This window comes from Gorilla gorilla, chromosome 9, assembly GCF_029281585.2.
Source record: "Gorilla gorilla gorilla isolate KB3781 chromosome 9, NHGRI_mGorGor1-v2.1_pri, whole genome shotgun sequence".
Lineage (NCBI taxonomy): Eukaryota > Metazoa > Chordata > Mammalia > Primates > Hominidae > Gorilla > Gorilla gorilla.
In genome coordinates, this window is record NC_073233.2 from 53,510,574 (window position 1) to 53,533,665 (window position 23,092).

At 43.8% G+C, this 23,092-nt stretch overlaps 1 protein-coding gene across 4 annotated transcripts in view; it reads left to right on the forward strand.

Moving 5' to 3' along the window:
• Window positions 1–23,092, forward strand: part of CSTPP1 (centriolar satellite-associated tubulin polyglutamylase complex regulator 1) — a 236,679-nt gene that overhangs the window by 192,818 nt on the left and 20,769 nt on the right. For all 4 annotated transcript variants that reach the window (XM_004051039.3, XM_031016392.2, XM_063711118.1 and 1 more), the window contains one exon: window positions 19,251–19,335. In XM_004051039.3, coding sequence (XP_004051087.2) covers window positions 19,251–19,335 — 85 coding nt within the window. The remainder of the gene's footprint in view (window positions 1–19,250; window positions 19,336–23,092) is intronic.

Consider the following 23,092-nt stretch of genomic DNA (forward strand, 5'->3'; position numbering starts at 1 on the left):
AGCCATCTTGGAACACTGCCCACTTTTTTTTTTTTTTTTTTTTTGAGATGGAGTTTCGCTCTTGCTGCCCAGGCTGGAGTGCAATGGTGCGAGCTCGGCTCACCACAACCTCCACCTCCCGGGTTCAAGCAATTCTCCTGCCTCAGCCTCCCGAGTAGCTGGGATTACAGGCATGCACCACCACGCCCAGCTAATTTTGTATTTTTAGTAGAGACAGGGTTTCTCCATGTTGGTCAGGCTGGTCTCGAACTCCTGACCTCAGATGATCTGCCCACCTTGGCTTCACAAAGTGCTGGGATTACAGGCGTGAGCCACCATGCCCGGCCTTATCCCCGTCTTAATGATGATGGAATTGAAGCTCAAAAAATTTAAGTAACTAACTTGCCCCAGATCATTTGTCTAGTAACTAGTGGAGCTGAGCTATGAACCCAGAACCCAGGATTGACTAACTCCAAAAAATGTGCTTTCAACCATGAGGACAATCCTAAGAGTCACCTGAGCTATTTAATTAAATGTAGATTCTCACTCTCTTGACCCCAGGGATTCTGATTTTGCTTCTGTGGGTTTAGGGTACAGGTGATTCATGATCATATGTTGAGATGCATTGAGATATACTACATTGCTTTTAGGGTTTCACATCTGTATAGGGAGGCATAGGGATAAAATTCATTGAACGTTTTTTAACTGCGTACTGTGTGCCAGTCCCCTTGGTATGTACAAGCAAGTGAGATGGAGTCCCTACCCTCAAGACTTGGTCTAATGGGACCTTGGAACCCTGCCTTGACTCTGTCAGACTACCTCACTTGAGCAAGCCACTTACTCTTTAAGCCTTAGTTTCTCTATCTGTAAAATGGAGATAGTCAATTACTTACTTCAGAGCAAAAGGCCTGATCTATGATCCTGTGATTCCCAAGGCTCTTTTAAGTTGTGAAGTCACAGAGTGGACTAACTTCCAATGCTGAGAACAATGATGGGGTGGTGATGGGTCAGATAGACAAATAAATCAATAATTCAACCACCAATAAATAGTGGAATACGTAAAAGCATGCGCTTTGGAGTCTGGCAGATCCATGATTCAAAGCTCGAATGTGCTTGCCTCTTGCTAGTTATGTAACTGGGCAAATTACTTCACTGCCCTGTGTCTGCAAGTAAAATGAGGACAGTACTTACCCTAAAGGACTGCTGCGAGACATTCAATGAGAGTAATGATGCACAGCACTCAGTACAGCAGCTTAAAAACAGGTAACACCATGAAGCACTACAGAAGCAGTGATCAATAAATGGTTTAGAGACAGTAAACATCCAAAGACACAGAAGAGTTTTACAGTTTTACAGCCTACTATTTTATAGTTTAAATTTGGTTACATTTTTTGTTGTTTTTAATATAACTTACATGGAAATCTTTTTAAAATGTATATGATACGTATATAGTGGCCTTCCCTGCCATCTTATGTAATTTAACTCCTCTAGGCATCTAAGCATCATCTTTGTCATCATAAATTATTTTACTTTGCTGGAAAACATCATTGCCTTCAGGGCCCACTGAAATGTACCCTAAATGTATCCAGATTATATTTAAAATATATTTTTCTGCCTCTCTGTTAGGTCATGTAGTTAATACCTAATTATAGTTCTTTTTCCTCTCCCTGTTTACCCTGTCTAATCTGTATTGGGCTTAGAAACTAGTGGTCAAGCTTGTTAAAACTGCGAGTATAATCAGAGTATGTCTTGGAAACCTGTAAGTTAGCCACACAAGCTTTTGTATGTGGACTTCATGAAATCTTCTTGCCTACTTGGAGACTTATTGACATTTAGATATTTGGCATTGCCTATTAGTTAAGTTTTAAATTGACTAGATATTACTGTGTAAGGTGCAGATACCTGAAAAAAAAATTCCATTATTCTCAGCTTTGGAAGTTGATCCAATCTATGACTTCACAACTTAAAAGAACCTTGGGAATCATGGGCTCATAGGTCTGGCCTTTTACTCTCAAGTAAATAGCAATTGATTATTATCTCTTTTTTACAGACAAAGAAATTGATCCCTAAGTGTAAGTAGCTTGTTCAAGTGAGGTAGTCTGGCAAAGTCAAGGCAGAGTTTCAAGTCTCCCAAGCCTGCCCTTCTGCTCTGCCACACTGTTCCCAGGAGGAAACAATCATCTTAGGCTGTAGAAAGGAAGGAAAACTATCAATAAATATGGTTAAAGATTAGAAAAATGGCCCAGCACGATGGCTCATGCCTATAATCCCAACACTTTGGGAGGATCGCATGAGCCCAGGAGTTTGAAACCAGCCTGGGCAACATAGTAAACACAGTGACATCCCTACAAAAAAAAAAAAAATTGCTGAGCATAGTGATATGTGCTTGTACTCTCAGCTACTCTGGAGACTGAAGCAGAAGGGTCACTTCAGCCCAGGAATTCGAGGGTGCAATAAGCTATGATCACACCACTGTCTCAAAAAAAAAAATATATATATATATATATATATTAGAAAAATGAGATCTATGGAGGATATTGTAACTATTCAGTTCTATGCCCTTATTTTGATAGATGTTTTTCCTGTCACTCCTGCCCTCATTTGAAGGGGTTTATAACCTTAGTATGCCATCAGTGAGCCTGAACATCTCTATAAGGGAGGACCAAGGGGCATTATAATAAGATCCAAAAACATAGAATTATAAAAGATGATGATCTTTTCATCATGGATGAAACAAGGTGTAGGGAAGGAACTAAATGGCATTCAGGTGACTTAGAGGGGGAAGAAAGAGCCACTGAGAACGAGGGACATGGAAACAGGTTTCTGAAGGAAGATACATACTTGACCATCTCTGTGGATGGTTTCCTGCCTGCCAGCCTGCCATCCTTCCTTCCACAGCTTTGTTGAGATACAATTTACACACCATAAATCAAAATGGCTTTTTTAAAAAATAAATCTTCTTAAATAATTCTTTTTTTTTTTTTTTTTTTTGAGGCAGAGTCTTGCTCTGTCACCCATGCTGGAGTGCAGTGGCATGATCTTGGCTCACTGAAACCTCCGCCTCCCAGGTTCAGGCAATTATGCCTCAGCCTCCCTAATATCTGGGATTACAGGTGTGCACCACCGTGCCTGGCTAATTTTTGTATTTTTAGTAGAAACGTGGTTTGCCATGTCGGCCAGGCTGGTCTCAAACTCCTGACCTCAAGTGATCCACCAGCCTCGGCCTCCCAAAGTGCTGGGATTACAGGCATGAGCCACTGCAGCCAACCAAAAAATAGATCTTATTCTTCTGATTGCAAGAAAGCACATATCATCCATGGTCCCCAAACACTGAGTTAACTACTACTTTTAACTCTGTTGATGTATCCCATTCTTTTCCCTATGCAAATGTTTATTCTTTTTTTTGTTGTTATTTTAAAGCAAACATGGAACCATACTCTGTATGACAATTTTTATTTTGCTCTTTCCTCTTAATATCATGAGGTCATGTACTTTATTTTCATCTTAAACTCATTTCATCAGATGAATTAAATCTTTATTGTAAAAGCTTCCAAAGAGAAATTCCTCATCTGGGGTTGAAAATTCAGACGCCAACACTGGCCAGGCAGGTCATATAAGAAGCATACGTGTTATTCGGTGGTAAACTGGCAACAACATCCTCTTCCCTGGCTCCAGCTGATTGTGGTCATGCAGGAATGCTGGCCCATCATTACCAGGTCTTCTGATTTTTTTCTAAAAAAGAGAGCTATCTGAAATCTAGATTGTGTTGTGGGAAATATCTTAATGTTTTGCCTCAAAATTTAAAAAGTACACTTCAAGCCAAACAAAACCTGCCTGCCAGCTATATTCTCTGTCCCAGACAGTGAGTGCTAAGAGTTTCACAAACATTATCTCATGTATTCTTCACAGCAGTCTTGCTCCTCTAATGGTTACTTATTAGGAACCAACAATGAATAAAAATCAAAATCCTTGCTCTCTTGGAGCTTCTGCTGGGGAGACAGTTACTGCTCTGGAGAAAAAATAAAGCAGGAAAAAAAGATGGGGGTAGAGGGAGAGTTCACAGCATTCCCACTCTGCTAGCAAGTTATGTGCTAGATGGTCAGATTATGACTGGGCACGGTGGCTCACGCCCGTAATCCCAACACTTTGAGAGGCCGAGGTGGGTGGATCACCTGAGGTCAGGAATTCAAGACCAGCCTGGCCAATGTGGTGAAATCCCACTTCTACTAAAAATACAAAAATTAGCCAGTGTGGTGGCTTGAACCCGGGAGGCGGACGTTGCAGTGAGCCGAGATCATGCCATTGCACTTCAGCCTGGGTGACAAGAGTGAGACTCTGTCTCAAAAAACAAACAAACAAAAACAAATTATGCGCTACCGAGTCTTTGTGCTACTTCCTCAACCACAGAGAATGACAATGAAAGAATCCTAGAATGTTAAACCCAAAAGCAACCGTCACAATTATTGAGATTAAAAGGTTTGTACATTTTCAAATAGTTCTTAATGGTCTTACCTTTTTTTTTTTTTTTTTTTTTTGAGACAGAGGCTCGTTCCGTCACCCAGGCTGGAGTGCAGTGGTGCGATCTCAGCTCACTGCAACCTCCACCTCCCAGGTTCAAGCAATTCTTCTGCCTCAGCCTCCTGAGTAGCTGGGATTACAGGCACGTGCCACCACGCCTGGCTAATTTTTGTATTTTTAGTAGAGACGGGGTTTCACCATGTTGGTCAGGCTGGTCTCGAACTCCTGACCTCGTGATCTGCCCGCCCCAGACTCCCAAAGTGCTGGGGCATAAGCCACCGTACCCGGCCTTAATGGTCTTACTTTTTAAAAATCCTTTGATGTCTTCTCATTGCTCATACTTTTGTTTATTTTCTTAATTTTAAAAATAGGTTATACATGAAAATGACAAAATTCAAAAGGGTATACAATCTTATATACTTTAAAATATACTTTACTTAGTCTATCCTATATACTTTAAAATATATTTTACTTAGTCTAATCAGCCTTGATCATTTATTTATACGTGAGGCATGACAGGAAGAAATTGAGGCACAGAGTTGGTATCCAATGGAAGGCCACCCATTGATGGAGAAACCAAACCCCAGTGAGTAAAACCAGACTTTGTCTTTCAGAATTCTTGTGCATAAAAGAAGTTGGGTAGATTCATCCTGATGCCACTGGATATTTTTCATTTTTTTTCTTTACTTTTTGTATGCCTGCCAGTCTCAGTGAAAGATAAGGATCAGGGTTCAGAAAGCCTAACTATTGTGTCATTTCCCAGGATGGAGAGCACTATCATTTGGTTCACATTTTTATTAAAATAAGATGAGTGATTCACTCACATTACAGGCAAAGGATCCTTTACCAGGAAACCATACTTTGAAAAACAAAGCTGATGGCTTTAAGGAACAGTAACTACTAACATCAATTTCCTTTCCCATCAAGTCCCAAAAGAGTCAGACACTCTTCTTTCTCCAGCTGCCTCATTCTCTTCCCGATACATATCCATATAATTATAGATAGGGTACATTACATATACCCACAAAAGACAAAACAGCAGGAAAGACAAAGGTGGATTCATCTGAAGAGATGTGTGTGTTTATCTATATCCAGTCTTCTTTCTGGTTCTTGCTGTTTCTGTTCCTTACGTCTGTTTTTTTAGTTGATAGGTAGCCGTAAATCCATCATCATTGGTGGAAGCTAGTGGATTCTGACGAGAAAACAGGCTGTGGTCTTCATAAGCACGCCTACATGCTGGCCACCACCCTCCCCTGCTCGCACACCCATCAAGAACTGGAGAACTTAGATTGTTGCTTTTTTATTTTTAGTCTGTCTTGGTTCCACTCACCCTCAGTGAGTAACCCCGTTAGCCACTGCTTCTGTTTATATTTATTTAGAAAAGAAGGAAAATGCATTTTAAGAAAATCAAATGCATAATCTGTTCCACTTCTTATTTATTCTGTGGCTGCTTTGGACAGTGGAAAGCTCAGAGGAAGTATAATAACTTTTATTCATTTTTGTTTTCTGTGGCTTGCTCTCTTAAGTTCTCATCAGACAGCTTTGCTAATAACACAAAATTTCATCCTAATGATAAGCCTGATTTTAAATTGCAAAGAAAAAGGTAGTGGGGCCAGGAGCAGTGGCTCATGCCTGTAATCCCAGCACTTTGGGAGGCCAAGGCTGGCAGATCACTTGAGGTCAAGAGTTCAAGACCAGCCTGGCCAAGATGGCGAAACCCCGTCTCTACTAAAAATACAAAAATTAGCCGGGCACGGTGGCACGTGCCTGTAATCCCAGCTACATGGGAGGCTGAGGCACGAGAATTGCTTGAACCCAGGAGGCAGAGGTTGTAGTGAGCTAAGATTGTACCGCTGTATTCCATCCCAGGTGACAGAGCAAGACTCTGTCTCAAAAAAAAAAAAAAGTGGGAAGTATTTTTTATATATATAAATTAAATATACTTTTCCTAATCTGTGTCTAGTCCTGTTAAAATTGCAGATACAGGCTTATAATGGCTTTAACTGTTTATTACTTTTGTTGTCTCTTCTCTATTTTCTTATAGGCATCAGTAGCAAGTCACTTAAAATAGAAAGGGCCTGTCAGTTTGAGGGGAAGCAAGTTACAAGCCAGACAGACTACATCTGACCCTGGAGCCACCCTAGGACAAAAAGTGATAGAAAGAGATGGAATAGCTAGTGGGAGATTTAAATGTTCACAGTAATAATCACTGGCCAGGTGCAGTAGCTCACACCTATAATCCCAATACTTTGGGAGGCCAAGGCAGAAGGATCATTTGAGGCCGGGATTTCCAGAGTAGCCTTGGCAACATATCAAGACTCTGTCTCTGGAAAAAATAAAAATGAAAAAATTAGCCAGGCATGATGGTGCATGCCTGTAGTCTAACTACTTCCCGCCTAGGCTAAGGCAGGAAGAGCTCTTGAACCCAAGGAATTCCAGGCTGCAGCGAGCTATGATCATACCACTGCACTCCAGCCTGGGTAACAGAGCGAGACTCTATCTCTAAAAAAATTAAAATAATGGCCAGCACGGTGGCTTATGCCTGTAATCCCAGCACTTTGGGAGACCGAGGCAGGTGGATTACTTGAGCTCAGGAGTTTGAGACCAGCCTGAGCAATATGGCGAAACCTTGTCTCTACAAAATATACAAAAATTAACCAGGCATGGTGGTGTGTGACTGTGGTCACAGCTATTTGGGGAGCTGAGGTGGGGGAATTGCTTGAGCCCAGGAGGTGGAGGTTGCAGCGAGCCAGCATGACACCACCACACTCCAGCCTGGGCAACAGAGCAAGATCCTATCTCAAAAAAAAAAAAAAAAGAATAAAATTAAGTAATAAACAAAATAATAATAGCCAGTTGCAGCTAACATTTACTGGGTTCTCACTATGGGAATTCACTGTGCCAGGTGTTTTTCATCCATAGACGAAGGAAAAGCAGGTTGGGTTCCCAGAGACTTACAGCAAAAAGAAAAGGACATCATAGGGAGCCAGTCTGTGTAGCAGAGAAAGGCCAGCCTTTGAATGAGAAGGCTTGATCTGATCCAGGAACTACCACTTATGCGGCAATTTTGTCCCTTGCTTGAGCCTCATTTTCCATGTCTATAAAAATGGGAATTAATACCATTTTCTTTTCCCTGCCCCACAAAATTCTTATGGGGATCAAAAGTGATAATGCATATGAAAATGGTTTGCGTAATTCTACACTGTCTGCAAATATGAGCCATCAGCACTATTAAAAGTGAGGCAATAGAGGATTGGCAGTGCACTGACAGTATGGGAAAGTGGCGCACCTGCCTTCAGGCAGGAACTCTGTTATTCATTCATCAATAAAGAACAAAGGCTTGACGAAATAATCATGAGATAAGAAATAAGATCGTTTCAGCCACCCACTGGCTGGAGCTGAAGGAGAACTGTGATAAATTGTGCCTTTTGTTACGCAGGTGCCATCCCACCTGTGTCTGTGTGCCTTAAATGAAGGAAAGTAATAAAAGTAATAACAAGAGCAGGTACTGTTGATTGGATGCTTATCTATGCCATGTACCAGCACCTTAATTTACCATCTCTTCCTTTTAAAAAAAATGATTTTTTAATCCTCTCAAAAATTCATGATTAGCATTATCATTATTCATACCATTATTACTATTATTCACTGTCATTTTCAATTCGCTTGCCTAATGTCACATGGCTAGTTAGCAGAAGAACCAGGATTTGGACCCAGATCGGCTGATTCAGGAGCCTTGATTATTATTATTATTTTTTTTTTTTGAGATGGAGTCTCGCTGTGTCATGTTGCCCAGACTGGAGTGCAATGGTGTGATCTTGGCTCACTGCAACCTCCACCTCCCAGGTTCAAGCAGTTCTCCTGCTTCAGCCTCCTAAGTAGCTGGGATTACAGGCATGTGCCACCAGGCCCAGCTACTTTTTGTATTTTTAGTATAGACGAGGTTTCACCATGTTGGCCAGGCTGGTCTTGAACTCCTGACCAAGTGATCTGCCCGCCTCTGGCTCCCAAAGTGCTGGGATTACAGGTGTGAGCCACCACACCCAGCCTTAGCCTGTACTCTTAACCATTGCACTATGTAAGACCCACTTAGGTTTTAGGGCCTAACTGCCTAACTGCCCTTTGTAGAGCTCTAGAGTTTTAAGGTAGCACCTCAGGCCTTCTTTCCTCGACTTCTCGTCTGGGTGAGAGCTGTTGAAGAGAAAGTTGGCTAAAAAAGGCTTTGTTTTTATAAATATTAAATATTGAGATTCCTTACAAGATTTTCATTTGTTATCTCTTTGAGACAGGGTCTCACTCAGTCACCCAGGCTGGGGCGCAGTGGTGCAATCATGGCTCATTGCAGCCTTAACATCCTAGATTCAAGCCATCCTCCCATCTCAGTCTCTTGAGTAGCTGGGACTACAGGCGTGTGCCACCATGCACAGCTAATTTTTTCATTTTTATTTTTTGTGGAGATGAGGTCTCACTATGTTGCCCAGGCTGGTCTTGAACTCCTGGGCTCAAGCGATTCTCCCGTCTTGGCCTCCCAAAGTGCTGGAATTACAAGCATGAGCCATTGCACCAGACCTAGATTTCTATTTTTTAAAATGTATATATATTAAAACATTTTTTTTTTTTTTTTTTTTTTTTTTTTTTTTTTTTTTTTTTTTGAGACGGAGTCTGGCTCTGTCGCCCAGGCTGGAGTGCAGTGGCGCCATCTCAGCTCACTGCAAGCTCCGCCTCCCAGGTTCACGCCATTCTCCTGCCTCAGCCTCCTGAGTAGCTGGGACTACAGGCGCCCGCCACCACGCCCGGCTAATTTTTTGTATTTTTAGTAGAGACGGGGTTTCACCATGTTAGCCAGGATGGTCTCGATCTCCTGACCTCGTGATCCGCCCGCCTCGGCCTCCCAAAGTGCTGGGATTACAGGCGTGAGCCACCGCGCCCGGCCAGCCAGGATTTGGACCCAGATCGGCTGATTCAGGAGCCTTGATTATTATTATTTTTTTTTTTTTTTGAGATGGAGTCTCGCTGTGTCATGTTGCCCAGACTGGAGTGCAATGGTGTGATCTTGGCTCACTGCAACCTCCACCTCCCAGGTTCAAGCAGTTCTCCTGCTTCAGCCTCCTAAGTAGCTGGGATTACAGGCATGTGCCACCAGGCCCAGCTACTTTTTGTATTTTTAGTATAGACGAGGTTTCACCATGTTGGCCAGGCTGGTCTTGAACTCCTGACCAAGTGATCTGCCCGCCTCTGGCTCCCAAAGTGCTGGGATTACAGGTGTGAGCCACCACACCCAGCCTTAGCCTGTACTCTTAACCATTGCACTATGTAAGACCCACTTAGGTTTTAGGGCCTAACTGCCTAACTGCCCTTTGTAGAGCTCTAGAGTTTTAAGGTAGCACCTCAGGCCTTCTTTCCTCGACTTCTCGTCTGGGTGAGAGCTGTTGAAGAGAAAGTTGGCTAAAAAAGGCTTTGTTTTTATAAATATTAAATATTGAGATTCCTTACAAGATTTTCATTTGTTATCTCTTTGAGACAGGGTCTCACTCAGTCACCCAGGCTGGGGCGCAGTGGTGCAATCATGGCTCATTGCAGCCTTAACATCCTAGATTCAAGCCATCCTCCCATCTCAGTCTCTTGAGTAGCTGGGACTACAGGCGTGTGCCACCATGCACAGCTAATTTTTTCATTTTTATTTTTTGTGGAGATGAGGTCTCACTATGTTGCCCAGGCTGGTCTTGAACTCCTGGGCTCAAGCGATTCTCCCGTCTTGGCCTCCCAAAGTGCTGGAATTACAAGCATGAGCCATTGCACCAGACCTAGATTTCTATTTTTTAAAATGTATATATATTAAAACATTTTTTTCAGGCCGGGAGCAGTGGCTCACAACATCCTTATTTTACAGGTGAGAAAACTGAGGCCTAGAAAAATTGTGCCCAGATAGGTATAATCCTTTGCCGAAGTCAGACCAAGTTCTTTTCTCTATCATGATGTGTCTCTGTAGTAAACTTTTCCCCCCCTAAAACAACATAAAAACCTTCATTCTGGCTTTAAACACCCCCCAGAAATAAATTTAAAATTCTGCCTCTTTTTCAAAGGTTGAGTGAGGTATATCACCATTGGGAGGGTGTGATGTTTTCTCTTGCCTTTAGTCACCATTAGGAGGGATTAAGGTTTATTCTCCAGTTTAGCTCTTGTGCCCGTTGAACCATTTCTGTTCAATTAAAAACAGGAATGGGTTGCAGGAGTTTGTAACAACACCTGCTTCTTGGAGGAGAATTATAACTTGGCCCTGAGTTGTCCGTTTCAAAGGGCCCACCCTGTCCTCCTGTTTCCAAAGAAAAACGGGAAGTGGTAACACCGGGTGGAGCTGCATGAGCACGTGAGTGGTGGTGCAAATTCTAGGCTGGAGTCACTTCTTTGATGGGCTGCCGGAGCCTTTGAGAGCTTATGGTGCCAAGATCCTGCTCTACATTTTGGTGTCCAAAACTGCCTTCCATTTCCTCAATAATGGGTAGGAAACTGTGTCCATGCCACAGTAGCTAGCTCCGTTGCTATTAGAGAGGCTTTCTTTTCTCCTAGCACTGGGGCCTCCTTCCACAATGCATACGGCTGCCCACCCTTGCCATGTGCAGCCTGTGTTTCATATCCTCACACTTTCTAAGACAGGACCTCCCCCAGAACAAAGCCTTGCCTTGGTCCTCCAATCCCTAATGGCCCCATCGTGATGAACAGACCCCCAAGGGTTCGACACAGTATAGGGGATTCTTATCAGACCAGGCCTGTGGTTTAAGCCACCAGTGGTGGTTCAGGATGGCCATGGTTAACCTAAAAACCTGATCAGATTGCCATGGTATGTCCTACATGACCCTGGGTAGAATGTTGAGATCCTGGTTAGAAATGCCTGCATTTCTTTAAATCTTTACCTGCTGTATATAAACAGTTCCTGGAGAGTTGTTTTTGTTCATTTTAAACGTTGCCATAAAATTGTTACTGTGTCTGATTTAATACTTTGCCTAGAACAAAGATACTGCCAAATAGAAATAGACTAAATACATTTCTAGCTTGGTGTCTGGCTTAGTCATAATAAAATATAAAACTAAAGGGGCAGCCGGGTGCAGTGGCTCACGCCTATAATCCCAGCACTTTGGGAGGCCGAGGCCGGCGGATCACGAGGTCAAGAGATGGAGACCATCCTGGCCAACATGGTGAAACCCCATCTCTACTAAAAGTACAAAAATTAGCCAGGCATGGCGGCAGACACCTGTAGTCCCAGGTACTCGGGAGGCTGAGGTAGGAGACTCGCTTGAACTCGGGAGGCAGCGTTTGCAGTGAGCTGAGATAGCGCCACTGCTCTTCAGCCTGGCGACAGAGCAAGACTCTGTCTCAAAAAAAAAAAAAAAAAAAAAAAAAAAAACTAAAGGGGCTTTCTGCCCCCATTGGAACACACTGAAGATGCTCTGGGGAGTAATGAGCTGGCAAAGGGTAGTGTTCATAATGGCCCAAATACTTTACCCCACAGGTGTCATTCGAGGCCATTGCTTCTCATTCCTTTTGTAAGGTCATTTCCCATTCAGTCAACTAATTATCATTTCCCTCCATTTATAATATAAAACAACAGTGCTGCCAGAGGAGATAAAATTGAATAACACAGCCTTCTCTTCTTCTGGGGCTTTGCTTGACAGGAACATGGCCCTAGTAGGGTAGCAATCTTTCTGTGACATGTGATACCAACTGCTACATGGGGAGTGAAGTCGTCAGATGTCTTGCCTCCTTCTTCCCTTCCCCCACACTGTCCCTCACTCCCTTCCCCCTCCTCACAGAGTAGCACTGAGAAGTATTTACTCAGCTGTGGCCTGGTAACAAAGCCTTGGTGCCCTAGGGATTGGAAGGGGTGGTGTGGTCATGCCCCGAACTATCCATGTCCTTCCGAGCATCTCTTGGCAGAGCAGCCTGGCTGAGGATGAGTGTCATTTAGAGTGAGCCTTCACAACCCCTGCATAAAAGAACATAAAAACAATTGCAGCTGAAAATTGGAGAGTCCACACATGGGCTGTGGTGTTCTCTGGCCTCTGTGGTAGTAGTATTGAGATCATGCAGCCGACAAACTAGAGGCTGTTCAGTCCTCTGGGACTCCCATGGCTTGTAGCATTTCATTATCTTTAGTTCTTGTCCAGCACTAGCTCACTCAACCAACATATAGGCACTCACACAAATGAATTTAGACTGAGCCCCATTTCATCCCCCATAAATTTAGAGCTAAAAGTCTTTGACTTCAGGCTTTAGGGAAGGTTTTCTCTGAAGGAATGAATATATGGCCCCAGTTCCTTCCATCTGGCACTCCTCCATGGGTCTCCTTTAGTGACACCACTGTGATCCTGGCAAAGGTACCATTTCCCAGGAAGAGGAGAGGTATCCGATCTACAGCTATATTCCACCACAGTTCTGAGCAAATGTGGGCACGCATGGTGGTCTGCAAGGAGGATGTAGAAATGACTAAGCTGCTCCCACAGAGCTTCAGAAGCAGGACTTGCCACAGCAAGAAGGCAGACCAGATGTCAAAAAGACATCCTTTTCCTACAAATGAGAATGAGTTAGCCCTTGAATATATTGGGAATCAATAATTTCTGACTAATTTTCTTAGCTAAAGTAAATTCATCTAACACTCTCTAGGATTAGAGTGGATATAACCAACAGAAGAATATTTTGAGTCAGGGCAGTGCTTATCTTGAAAGCAGTAGTATTCATGCTAGAGTTGTAACAGCAATAAAGTGAATTTCTGTGAAGTGAACCCTAGGCTTCCTTTGGTTTTCATGGAAAAATCAGTGACATGGCCTGGCGCAGTAGCTCATGCCTGTAATCCCAGCACTTTGGGAGGCTGAGGCGGGTGGATCACCTGAGGTCAGGAGTTCGAGACCAGCCTGACCAACATGGTGAAACCTCGCCTCTACTAAAAATACAAAAATTAGCCTGGCGTGGTGGTGCGTGTCTGTAATCCCAGCTACTCGGGAGGCTGAGGCAGGAGAATCGCTTGAACCCAGTAAGCAGAGGTTGCCATGAGCCGAGATTGTGCCACTGCACTCCAGCCTGGGTGACAGAGTGAGACTCTGTTAAAAAAAAAAAAAAAGGAAAATCAGTGATACATTCTTATGAAAAGAAATATTCAAGCTGATTGAACTGAGCACTTGGTGCAAAGGCCAACAAGCCCATGAAGTGTAGTACACTGGCCATGGTTTATCATGTTTACTGACAGTTATAGTACCTAGCACGTAGGGGATTTTCCTTTTTTCACACTTTACAACTCCTGGCTTCTCCTCATACCCCTGTAATTTTGCAGAAATGCCTCCTGTGCCTGGAGACCCCCTATCTTTGTGTTCACACAGTGACCAGAACTTTTTCCCTATGAATTTTTATTTGGGTCACTGTGTGAGGCATGTTTTTATTTATTCATTCCTTCAACAGGTGTTTACTGCAATGCACCAGGCATTGTGCTAATTGCTTTAGCTAAGTTCAAAGATTCCTTAATTTCAGGACTTCAAGTTTTAATCAGTTAATAATTATAAAATAATGCTACCACTTATTGAGCACTTTGCTAACTTTTTTCAGAAAAGTGTATATATTACCTCTTTTGATCTTTTACAACAATTCCATTAGGTAGGTACTGTAGTTCTTACACTTTTAAGACAAGGAAACCAAGGTTCAGGGAAGTTGTACAGCTTGTCTAAGTCATGCTGGTGGCAAGTAGTGGAGCCAGGTTTTTGAAGCCAGGTCATCTGATTGCAAAGTCAGAGTTCTGCACTAATACAACTGCCCTGCCCAACTACCCTGTGCTGTTTAAAGTGGCCTGCCTGAAGGGTACCTGTATGTTTAACTTAGATAGAAAGTCTGTCAGTCACCTGGTGTGAATAATCCTAACATCAGAAGTCCTTCACAAACCAGCTGGATCCCACCTGCTAGGGTGGAACCTGCAGGACCTTCAGAGCCTGTGCTAGGCCTAGGTCTGAATCTCAGCCCTCTTTCTAGCTGTTTCCTTGAGAAAATGATTACACCTCACTGAGCCCTAGTTTCTTTATTTCTAAAATAATAATAGCAGGTACTAACAGATGGCCCTTATGATGGGTCAGACACTGTTCTAAGCACTTTACATTAACTCATAACAACTCTGCAATGTTCATACTGTCATTTCATAGATGGGGAAACTGAGGCATGGAGAGCTTAAAAGTCAAGTAACTTGAAGTCAGTGGCAAAGCTAGGATTTGGACCCGAACAATCTAACTCCAAAGTCCATGCTATTAACCACAATGCTATGCTGTGCTGCCTCTGGAGAAGATAGGATCAAGGGTGTAAAACACCTCTGGTCTGGAGCCAGCCACACAACTGGTGAGACTAGTGCAAGGCTTGGAAGAAGAAAGTTTAGCAGTCTGACCACCCACAAAAGGAGACACACAAATTTGTGGAGAGTGTTCTGGTTTTGATCTTATACCAAAGCCTTATTATGTCTTTGCCTTTGAACTTGCAGGACCTACTGGCTGACACTCTTCTAATTGTGGGGGGATCTAGAGAAGGTGTCTACTGATACACAATACTTACCTCCCCTACACCTGCCAGGTAGAAGAGTGGCTGGCAGGTGGGTGGGGATGAGAGACCATGGTGTGGCCACCAGCACAGTGGTCCCCCAGCACATGCCCTCTGGTCTGAGGCTGCTGTGCTGGAGCCTCAGTCTTCCCTGTTGACAGTAATTAGAACTTTTCAGACTCGGTTTCTTACATGGAAAATCTCAATTCACTTGAATTGTCTCCTTGATCCAGTTCATCTGGAGCTATTTAGTTCCTGCAGTTAGTTTGGAGGGGAAAACAAGCTCTTAAGCCTCACACATTATAGCTGATAAGATCAAGGTGCTGACAGTGTTAGCTGGGTAGGCTTTGGATCCAGACTGCCTGGGTTTGAATTCCAGTTCTACCTCTTAAGTGTGCACAATCTGAGTTTTTGTGTCTGTGAAATGAGGATAATAGTCGTGAAGATTAGTGAGGTGATATATGTAAACCCCTTAGAACAGTGCCTCCCCAAGACCAAGTGCTCAATAAACGTTAGCTGTGTTATTGTTAAGCCCCTCCTGCCATCAGCCTCCCTTCTCTCCCTCCCACCCTGAGATCTTGCTCAGGGAAGACAGATCCCCTTCCTCTCCCCTACCCTGGACCCTCCTCTCCTTCCTTGCTCACCAGCTTATTTCATCCCTCTAAACTTTCTCATCCTCATCTGTGAAATGGGACTGGAAATAATGGAGTCTACTTCATAAGGTAGTATGCTGTGAAGGCTAAGTGAGTTAATTTTTTTTTATTTTTTATTTTTTTGAGGGGGGATGGAGTCTCACTCTGTCACCCAGGCTGGAGTGCAGTGGCATGACCTCAGCTCACTGCAACCTCTGCCTTCTAGGTTCAAGCGATTCTCCTGCCCCCCAAGTAGCTGGATTACAGGCACCTGCCACCATGCTTGGATAATTTTTGTATTTTTAGTGGAGATGGGTTTTTGCCACGTTGGCCAGGCTGGTCTCGAACTCCTGACCTCAGGTGAACTCCTGCCTCGGCCTCGCAAAGTGCTGGGATTACAGGCGTGAGCCACTGCGCCTGGCCTAAGTGAGTTAATTCAAGAGCTGAGCACAGATCTCCATGGCTACTCACTCTCTTTACAGTTATTGCTGGAGCACAAAGGGCTGCGAGGAGGGCCTTTGAGATCTTGGACAGTTCTAAGAGCCAAAGGGCCCAAAATAGACAGGAGCATTAGGGTGAACTGGTGCCCAAATGCAGGCTGCAGAAGCTAGGGGGACTGCTAGCTTGTTCATCATAATGGGGAGCCTGGAACAGAGCAGGCACATGGGAATAGGAAGTGAGTGTCCACTGCAGGAGAGTGTTCAAAACGGATTTGGCTCAGGCAACCCAACAGAGAACTTTCAAGGCAGAAAACTTTTAGGTGTTTAAGTGTCCAAACTCAGCAACAGCCAGGCTCATGCCTGTAATCCCAACACTTTGGGAGGCTGAGGCGGGAAGTTCAAGACTAGCCTGGGTGACGGCACAAGACCCCGTCTCTACAAAAATTTTTTAAATGAGCAGGGTGTGGTGGCATATGCTTGTAGTCCCAGCTACTTGGGAGGCTGAGATGGGAGGATCACTTGAGCTCAGGAGTTCGAGACTGCAGTGAGCTATGCCACTGCACTCCAGCCTGGGTAACAGAGTGAGGCCCCCATCTCAAAACTAATTAATTAATTAATTAATTAAAATTTAAAATAAAAAAAACTCAGCAACAAATACCTTCCTCCTCTCTTCTTCTCGCCTCCAGAATTTGAAAACAGAACCAAAACAAACTCCCATTGTTTGATGTTACTAAGTTCTAGACATTCTGCTAAGCACTTTATAGACATCATCTCTCTTACACTTGACTTTAACCCTGAAAAGTGTGTCACTTGCATTTTACAGATGAGAAACTGAGACTTAGAGAGATTAAGCAATTTGCCCAAGATTACATACCTGGTGAATCGCAGAGCCAAAATTTGAATCCTAGCCTATGGAGCAGAAAGGGAACAAGCTCCCATATGCCTATCAGTGTTCTGATTTTGAAACAAGTCTTACCACTTATAGTTCTCTCAATACCCACTGTACAACAGCTGAGGAGTGTCTCAAAGTAGCAGAAATCATCTGCCCTTGACATTATCTGGTCACTACTTCAGTAGAATTAGAACTCCTCTCTCCACATCCCAACACAGAGTCTGCATGGAAGAATAATAATAACAACTAATAGAACTACTCTCTCCACAATTAAAAGTTGTTTATTTGCTTGCATTTTCATTAATCTCTTTATCTGACTACTGTCCTCACTTAACATTTAGAAGAGTCAAGTTCCAGAAGTGGTGAGCAGGATGTATTCTGTTTTTCATATTTTTAAGAGCTTTTGTTGTATTAGAGAAGCACGCAGTGATTTTTGTAAATCATTCTTCTGTCCTTGGCAGCAAGTACTTGAAGTACATGAGTTAGAATAATATCAAAAACCTGAAGAGGGCCTAGGTTCTAGAAACCAGGAAGCTAATGTCGACTCCTAGCATTGTCTTTCTTAATTAAGTAACTCTCTCTCTCTCTCTCTCATTTTTTCATTTTCCTTCATTCTGTTATCTTCCCAAGGATATTTTGTAGGTAATTTGGGGGATAAATGTAAGTTCCTATGAAACACTCTGACTCTCCCTAAGAATGCTATCAGATATATCCACCAAAGTTTAGCCTAGAAAAGCACGATGATTCAAAGATAGAACTTTCCTTTATTTACTCCCTGCCTTGCCAGAAATCACTCTTCTCTTTTCTCTACATGGGGAGTTCTGGAGTGAGAATAAAGTGGGAACACATTAGACTCAGTGGATTTTCTCCCTTTTTCCTCACCCCAAGCCTGAGACCACGAGTGGCAATGACTCCCTCCCTTGAAGAACAAGACCTCCTGCCAGGCTGTGCCCGAGGTCAGGCAAGTGGGAAGAGGAGAGTGCCACAAAACCATCTTGATCCTTTGACCTATATTGACGCTGAGTCTGTTCCTTTGGTGTTTCTGACTTTGGCAGTGTGGTTAGTCAAACTCTCTGTCCCCACCTTGAATTAAGCTTTGATGAAAAAGTACTAGGAACCCAGGCCTTTCCCTGGAGATTTGGGGTTTTTGTCTTGGAAAAGCATCAACCAAACTAACAGGGGCAGGAGATCTGGATTCCTGTGGCTTGGGCTAACTTAGGTCCAAGGAAACCAAGTGCCTGTGATCATCATCTTCATTCCCCAAATGTAGCCATGCCCTCTGGATTCCCTCCTCTCACTCATCCTCCTCCCAATTAGTCAGGCTTCTGGGTGGATTGCTCTCGCTTTAGCATTACCAGGCCCTTCCATATTCGAAATGCTTTGATATATGGTAATACTTACACATTCTTACTCCTTGGCTGATCTAAAATCTTTTGCCTTCAGTACATGCAGCAACAAAATAACTTAAGCATCAGTGTATTTCTTCTCCCTCAGGATCCTATAAATTTCTCTGAGATTCACCTCTCTGGGTTCTCTGCTGGACCACAGAGCCTCATCCTGGCTCACCTCTCCCAAAGCACAAAGCATTGCTTCTGTATATCAGGAATCATTTGGTTGCCTTGACTGTATATCTTGGACCTTTGTCTTGGCTTCCTATAATAGGATGACCAGATTTGTGTTCAGGCATTCAAAAGAAGCCAGCCTGCTGCAGTACTGGATGACAGAGTAATGAGGTCTGTGGGTTTCTATGCTGTACTCTTCTCCCTACACAGCAAGACTGTTTGCGTTAGTACTGCTTCCAGATATTCTGTGGATGGTCTTTGGGCATGTGGTGGGAAACGTTACCATGCCAGAGAATTTCAGCAAATTTAACCGGCTTTGAAATGACTTGTTCTTCCAGATTTTTATATACAAGGAAAACTAAACTAAAGAAGACTGATGAAGGTGCCTCTTTTGTTTGCTCTCTTCACCCGACCAATTTTCATACCAGTGAAGCTCCTTTGGTCAAAATGGTGTAACTGGATGCCTCCCACCCTGGAAAAGCTTTGTAGAAATACTGATCTTAAAATCTCACACCTGGAGGTTAGAGACTAGCATACCCTTCACACTGACTTGCTTTTAAAAGAACAGCTCTACCAAGACCAGGTCTGAAACTCATGAAATGAACAAAAAGAGGGCAGTGACTTGAAATGCAGAGACCTAATGTGTTCCTCTCCATTTCCACTTCAGATTTGCTGACCATGAAAGAATATCACTGTTTGCTACAATTACTGTGTCCTGATTTCCCGCTGGAGCTCACTCAGAAAGCAGCCAGGTACGTCTCCTGGACTCTTGAAACCAACTCAGCTGTCTGTGGGCCACTGCTTCCTAGAGAAACCTGAAGTGTATACAAATGAAAAAAAGGAGCATTTAGGGAAGAAACTGGCAGTGGGAGAGGGGTCTATTTGGGATGTGCCCCAAAACATAATACATTCTGCATTTCCAAAGGGAAGCGAAATGATCCTTTGTGGTTTCTGTGGGGAGCCTCAGGGTCTGAAGATAGAGTTGGAGGGTGGTGAGATGAAGAGGCAGAAAAAGCCCAAACCCCTCCAATACCCCCACACACACACACCCTAGAGGATATTCTGAGAAAAGAGGAGCTGCATTTGTGTGTTTTCACGCTACTGTAAAGATACTACCCAAGACTGGGTAATTTATGAAGAAAAGAGGATTAATTGACTCACAGTTCCGCGTGGCCTCAGGAAACTTACAATCGTGGTGGAAGGCAAAGGGGAAGCAAGGACCCTTTTCACATGGTGGTAGGAGAGAGAAGTACAGACAGGGGAAATGTCAGACACTTATAAAACCATCAAATGTCTTCAGAACTCACTCACTATCACAAGAACAGCATGGGGGAAACTGCCCATGTGATCCAATCACCTTCCACCAGGTCTCCCTCTCAACACCTGGGGATTACAACTCGGGTTGAGATTTAGGTGGGAACACAAAGCCTAACCATATCGGGGGCAAGGGTTGGCAGTGACTTGTGATGAAGAGAGTTGAGGTTGGGGACTGGAAGGGCAGAAAGGTGGTAAAGCCCCAGTTGAAGGAAAGGCACATTATATTATTTATGCCAGAAGAAGGTTTTCAAGATCAGTCCAGAACCAGGACTTGGCAGAAATAGTTAGAAGCCCCTAATTTCTGTGTTGGGTTTCACCATCATTCACAATTTTTAACCACATGAGGTAATTGGACTATGCCTCAGTTAACTTTTACTTACTTAACTCAAAACCTGAGCTAGGCCAGACACGGTGGCTCACGCCTGTAATCCCAGCAGTTTGGGAGGCCAAGGCAGGCAGATCACCTGAAGCCAGGTATTCAAGACCAGCCTGGCCTACATGGTGAAACTCCATCTCTACTAAAAATACAAAAAATTAACCAGGCACGGTTGCGCTTGCCTGTAGTCCCAGCTATTCGGGAGGTGGAGGCAAGAGAATTCGCTTGAACCTGGGAGGCGGAGGTTGCAGTGAGCAGAGATCGTGCCATTGCACGCCAGCCTGGGCGACAGAGCAAGACTCCGTCTCAAAAAAAACAAAAACAAAAACAAAAAACCTGAGCTAGGGTTGCAAATGGACGTACAGCAAAAATCATGTTTATCGAAGAATGCCTACCTTCCGTATATCATACTGAATGCATTTACCTTCATTGTTCTATTTAAATTTGTTTACCTTAACTATCTCACCTAATCCTTGTACAAACTGTTACTTCCCTTTAAAATGATCCTTTGTGGTTTCTGTGGGGAGCCTCCAGCTCTGAAGACAGAGTTGGAGGGTGGTGAGAGTATTAGGCAAACAACAAAACACACACACAAATACATACCCACACTCCCACACACACCCCTAGAGGATATTCTGAGAAAAGAGGAGGCAAAGGTTGGCAGTGACTTGTGATGAAGAGGGTTGCGGTTGGAGACCAGAAGGGCGTGAAAGCAGCTGGGCGCGGTAGCTCATGCCTGTAATCCCAGCACTTTGGGAGGCCGAGGTGGATGGATCACCTGAGGTCAGGAGTTCAAGACCAACCTGACCAACATGGTGAAACCCTGTCTCTGCTAAAAATACAAAAATTAGCCTGGCGTGGTGGCAGGCACCTGTAATCCCAGCTACTTGGGAGGCTGAGGCAGGAGAATCACTTGAACCTGGGAGGCAGAGGTTGCAGTGAGCCGATTGTGCCACCGCACTCCAGCACGGGGGACAGAGTGAGACTGAACGTCAAAAAAAAAAAAAAAAAAGGGAGCGTGAAAGTGATGAACCCCAGTTGAGGGAAGGGTACTGTTACTGCTCACTTCACTGAAGTGGGAACTGAGGCTCAGACGGGTGACAATGTTGTGCGAATATACTGATAGCTTGTAAGTAGCAGTGGCAGAACTGGAACTGCAGTCAGCCTGAATCCAGAGATGGGGGATCGGGAGCACAAGGAGTCTCCTCATGCTCCCACCTCCCTGTGTCATGGCATCATTTCTGCTTTGTGGTTTGACCCACTGAAAACAAAGCTGCATTGGCTGCACTGCACCAAGAATCACCTCGCTCCTTTTGAAATGTGCCAACCAGCTCCTCTATTGACTTGGAAGATGGGAACTCCATTGCTTCCAGTGACAGACACCAGCCTCACGGTGGGGCACGGTGTTTTGCAGCTAACAGCTCATGACCTACTTTTGCTGGTCATGTGCAAAACCTGTTTAGTGATCACACATGCAAAATTTTGTAGGTTTTTTTCTCCCTCATTATTCAGTGGATAATTTTCTTTCCTGATGGCAACTGGCCACTGGTAAAAGCCGCAGTTCAGGTTTTATAATTTTAATTTATCTGCTATCCAAAGGAGATTTGGATATTTTTTTTCTTCACTGAAAAAAAAAAAGTATGGGAGATTATCTCTTGTAATTTAAAAGCAGCCAAAATCATTTTATTAAAAAAATTTTTTTTGTTTGTTTGTTTTCTTTGAGACAGAATCTCACTCTGTCGCCCAGGCTGGAGTGCAGTGGTGCAATCTTGGCTGACTGCAGCCTTCACCCTGCCTTTCCCTGGGTTCAAGTGATTCTCCTGCCTCAGCCTCCTGAGTAGCTGGGATTATAGGTGTGCACACCATGCCCGGCTAATTTTATTTATTTATTTATTTATTTTTTGTATTTTTGGTAGAGACGGGGTTTCACCATGTTGCCCAGGCTGGTCTCAAATTCCTGACCTCAAAAGATCTGCCCACCTAGGCCTTCTAAAGTGCTGGGATTACAGGCATGAGCCACCACAGCCAGCCTGGGCCCAGATTGTTTTAAGGAATATTCAGCCCCAAAATCTGGGGAGATAAACTCAGCATCCTTAAAGACTGAACTTAAGGCCGGGCACAGTGGCTCACGCCTGTAATCCCAGCACTTTGGGAGGCCAAGGCAGGCGGATCACGAGGTCAGGAGATGGAGACCATCCTGGCTATCATGGTGAAACCCCATCTCTACTAAAAATACAAAAAAATTAGCCGGGTGTGTTGGCGGGTGCCTGTAGTACCAGCTACTCAGGAGCCTGAGGCAGGAGAATGGTGTGAACCCGCAACAACTATATCCTATATTCATTTGTTCATTTGTTTATTCATCAAATGTTTCTTTTTAACAGCTTTTTGGGATACAGTTCACATACCATACACTTCACTCATTTAAAGTATAAAATTCAATGGCTTTTAATATATTTCCAGAGTTGTGCATCCATTACCACAGTTCATTTTAGAATGTTTTCATTACCCTAAAAAGAAATCCTACACCCCTTAGCCATTACTCTTCAGTCCCCACTCCACCGTCTTCCCCAACCCTAGGCAACCCCAATCTACTTTCTGTCTCTATAGATTTATCCACTGGGCATTTCAAATAAGTAGAATTGAGGCCAGGCACAGTGGCTCATGCCTGTAATCCCAACACTTGGGGAGGCTAAGTGGGGAGGATTGCTCAACATGGTGAAACCCCATCTCTACCAAAAATACAAAAACTTAGCCAGGCGTGGTGGTGTGCGTCTGTGGTCCCAATTACTTGGGAGGCTGAGGTGGGAGAATTGCTT